The 4296-nt window shown below is 39.5% G+C and overlaps 1 protein-coding gene across 1 annotated transcript in view; it reads right to left on the bottom strand.

The window, feature by feature from the left end:
- Positions 1–4296, bottom strand: part of KIF5B (kinesin family member 5B) — a 28549-nt gene that overhangs the window by 17090 nt on the left and 7163 nt on the right. The window contains exons 9-11 of the mRNA XM_010155503.1: positions 4062–4166; positions 3485–3630; positions 991–1139 (exon numbers count right to left, since the gene is read on the bottom strand). Of these exons, the coding sequence (XP_010153805.1) occupies positions 991–1139; positions 3485–3630; positions 4062–4166 (400 nt within the window). The remainder of the gene's footprint in view (positions 1–990; positions 1140–3484; positions 3631–4061; positions 4167–4296) is intronic.

Raw genomic sequence — 4296 nt, 5'->3', positions numbered from 1 at the left:
TGGCTAGGTAGCCATATTTAGGTTTAAACTGCTTTGCTTCTAATTAAAAATACTTTTTCAGTTACACTTTTATCCTTTTATGTTCACTAAGCCTTTTTGGATGAGACCACTTCACCAGCTTCACATCGAAAAAACACCACACACTGATCAAGGCCCTTCTCTGGTAAACTAAACTAAATTCCTTAGCGTCATATTACAAAATATTTCATGCAAGTCCTCGGAAGGTATGGGCTCTTTCCAACGCTCCAGTATCTTATGTCAATATTCTGGAAGAACTATATTTAACCTATCAGGTGTGGCCTCATACCATCTCTATAAAAGATTAAAAAAACCACCCACACATCCTACTAAGTGAGCCCATTTTCCTCAGATTTGGATCAGGATATGGTGCAGTTGCCGACGAGATAGCAAAATCACCTTTTACAGATGAATTCCTGAATTCAAGGCTCCATATACAACTTGCATTTTGCCAGACACTTCAATCTGTAATAAGTTAACTATTCAGGAAGAAAGAATGGGCACAGAGTCTGTACTGTCAGCAATTTGGGGGCTTGGCATGTTTTTCTTGCCTATTAAAATGTTTGAGTTTTAAACAAGGACAAGATCTTGTGATACCGATTTGAATTAGAAAACCAAACCAGAGGAAACACTTTACTCAGTTTCCTCACTTACAAATAATGTATTTTTTTCTCCCCAGAAATAAAACTTTTAGAACGTGTGTTAACTCTAGCTCTGCTAGTAAACCAAGTGCTGAAGAACCTAACACCAATATACTTCCAGACATTCTTGCCATTATGTGATGATTAAAATTGATCCAGTTGCAATACAGTGAAAAACACCAAAGTTCCAATATCAACTAAATTATCCCAGCTTTAATATTCTTATTACGGTCTTGCATAGTGCTCTTAATTATTTTGGTATCGTGAAGGCTAATTCAGTGTCTGCTGTCTGGGCTGAAGTTTGCAGAACAACAATATAATGGCTTCTCACCATTTCGCCATCTGTTGAGTTCATTTTCCAGCCACTGTATGGTATTACGCAGAGTCTTGTTCTTCTCTTTTTCCTTCTCATATTTTTTCTTCCACTGTTCTGCAGTGAGCTCCACATTGACACAGACTGTGTTCTTAATAGTCTTTGCTCTACACAGAAAGAGCAAGAAACTATGCAACTTCTTTTTTTTTCCTTCAAAGACAGGACTTAAAGACTATTAAATAAAATTTCTACATATCACTGGTGAAAGTGTAAACACTCCCACCTCTTCCAGCAGCTTATTTCTACTCCTCTACAAGTTACTATCCTTTCAATTGGATTAATGCAACTATTAGTGGAGAGAGCAATGCACTAAACTTTGGGAAGGCTGACAAAATCTCCAGCTGGTTGAGTTGGAAAAATTCATAGAATCACAGATTGGTTTGGGTTGGAAGGGACCTTAAAGACCATCTAGTTCCAATCCCCTGCCATGGGCAGGGACACCCTCCACTAGACCAGGTTGCTCAAAGCCTCATCCAGCCTGGCCTTGAACACTTCCAGGGGTGGGGCATCCACAGCTTCTCTGGGCAACCTGTTCCAGTGCTTCACCACCCACTCCAGGAAGAACTTCTTCCTGATACCTAATCTAAATCTCTCTGTTTTCAATTTAAACCCGTTACCCCTTGTCCTGTCACTACAGGCCCTTGTAAAAAGTTCACCCCATCTTCCTTGTTGGCCCCTTCAGGTACTATGAGGGCTCCCCGGAGCCTTCTCTTCTCCAGGCTGAACAAGCCCAACTCTCTCAGCCTTTCATCATAGCAGAGGTGCTCCAGCCCTCTGAGCATCTTCGTGGCCTCCTCTGGACTCGCTCCAACCAGCCTATATCATTCTGATGTTGAGGGCTACAACTTTCAAAATTCAGCTACATACTTTCAGCTGAACGACTGAGTCAGGGCAGTAGCGCACAGCTTTGTTCAAAGGGTGACATTCACCACACCTAGCAAACATTTCTCCACTAGACAGCATAATACTTTCAGGGTGTAAACCACACAGCTTATTTAAGAAACAGCTCATTTCAACCTAAAAATCCATTTACTAGAACTCCATTAGGCAAAAGGTATACAAGCTGTAAAGTACAGATGTGATTGTCTACATTCAGTCAGGCAAATCTCATGCAAAGACAGTAGCTCTGGAGATGAAACTACCCGCACTGACCATGTATCTTCATGAAGTTAACGTATAGTTTTAACTTTAGTGCCACACCTGCCCTACCTCAGTAAGTTTTCTGGATAGTTTCCTACTACCAAATACACACACACCCACCCCAAGGATCAAAACATGAAAAAAGCTTAATGGTAGTTACAAATCAGTTAGAATAGTAGTTAGAAAAGCAAATCCCTCCGCCCCCCCATCATATTAAGACTCCTCACTACTATCAAAAGACACACAATTTCCTACCAATTTATATGGTATTTATCCAGGCTTGGGTTACTACAGCTGAGGGTTTCAGAACAAATATAACATCCCTAGAAGGTTGAATTAATACACCAGACTAACTACAGTGGCTGAGACAGAAGCTTACTCTATATACTCCTGAAGAAGTCAAGAGCGTGAAGCAGTGAAACTACAGAGCTAGAGCTGGAAAACACTTCGGATAGCCCATCCCAGAAATACTACAAGGAAAGGAAAAGGCCTCCTGGGTTCTAAAAGGAGAACAAAACACCTCTACTGTGCCAGAATGCAGTCATTACTCCACACCCACTAACTTCCCATATTCTACCAGATTTTTACGAAGTTCAAGTCATCTAGTCTACTTTCCATAATGAAATGCTTAAAAGACTAACAGAAAAACTACCTTGTTGAACTGAATTGGAAGTAGTATGCTAACACCGGAAGAACTAAGTAAAATGCTGACAGCTGTCATAATGTGCTCCAGCAAATGAAGTGATAAAGTCTAATGGTCAGGAACTGGAGTACTATGATACAGCACTAATAACAGGGTGGCAAAGAAGAGATACCTAACGAAACACCAAATTTGAAATGGGTACTTATAAATTCAATTACACGTGACATGGGAATTTAGAAGTATTAACTCAAATGTTACTGGAATGCTAGATACAGAAAACAGACCAGAAGCTGTAATTCAGCACGCTATCAAAGAAAGGGTGGCGGATAAAGGATTCAACTGAATAGGGAAAAACTGTTTCCTCCCTTCTTCAATTTAGAGGGATGAGGAAAAAAAAGTATTGATTACCCTCCAAGACTATACATTAAACCACATTTTGAACCAACCTATACGCTGTCCTCCTAGAAATACAGTCTTCAGTACCCTGCCCAGTTTACGCATTTTTACAGAAGACATCACAAAACTTAGCAACACGTGCACTGAAGAATTACAAAAAGTAAGTAAACATTCTAACTAATTTGGTTCAGAAGTCTTAACAGAGTAACTTATTTCTCACTCAGCGTTTATTTCTGAGCACAGCAAGAGCAAAATACGAAGTCATTTACTCACCTCTGGCCAAACAGAAGAGTAGATTTAGTTTCAGATTCATTGTATGAAGATGGAGAACAGCAAATAACAATAGTGGTTCTGCAATTACCCCCTAGTGAATCTTGAAGGATTCTGGTCATTTTGCTATCACGATAGGGAACGTAAGTCTACCGAGAAAATGGTTAAATGAATCAGTTACAGGTTTTCAAACACATTATTGATTTCGTTTAAATAAGAGCTATGGTTTTGCTAGGTCTAACTTCATTAGAAAGCCATTAAATTCTGCTTTAATTCGTAATTCAGAAGACTGAACACACATGGGGTGACATAAAATTGTACTCTAGAAGTTACCAAACATAGAAGTACAAGAAAACTTTCAGTATGACTCCTGGGCACCTCAACATTAAACGTAACTTCATTAATCATCAGTGCCAACACTGCACAAGAACAACAGCCATTTGCAATACACTGCTGCAACTGGATTAGTTTAAAAGACTCCATGCGTATCACTGGTCAGTAAAGAATTTCTGCATAATACCACGTTTGGGGACACAAGCCTTTAACCTTGAAATATAAAAATACAAAAGAGAACACTTACACTGCTTTCAGCCAAAGCCGAAATGACGTTTCCAAGAGCAGACAAAGACTTGTTGATGTTCTTGGCCTCATCCAACACAGCACCTTCTGCTCCAGTTTTACTAACCTATACAATATTTCAGTAAATTACTAAATGCATCTTCAAAACACACCGTCCACATTTAATGTAAGACCTAAGTAATTTTTCCACCTTTAAGTCAGCACTCTTAAGCAAGCTGGATTAGAATACGCAAACT

The sequence above is a fragment of the Eurypyga helias genome, unplaced genomic scaffold (genome assembly GCF_000690775.1).
Source record: "Eurypyga helias isolate BGI_N326 unplaced genomic scaffold, ASM69077v1 scaffold36377, whole genome shotgun sequence".
Lineage (NCBI taxonomy): Eukaryota > Metazoa > Chordata > Aves > Eurypygiformes > Eurypygidae > Eurypyga > Eurypyga helias.
This window is presented reverse-complemented; position numbering and strand designations above follow the sequence as displayed.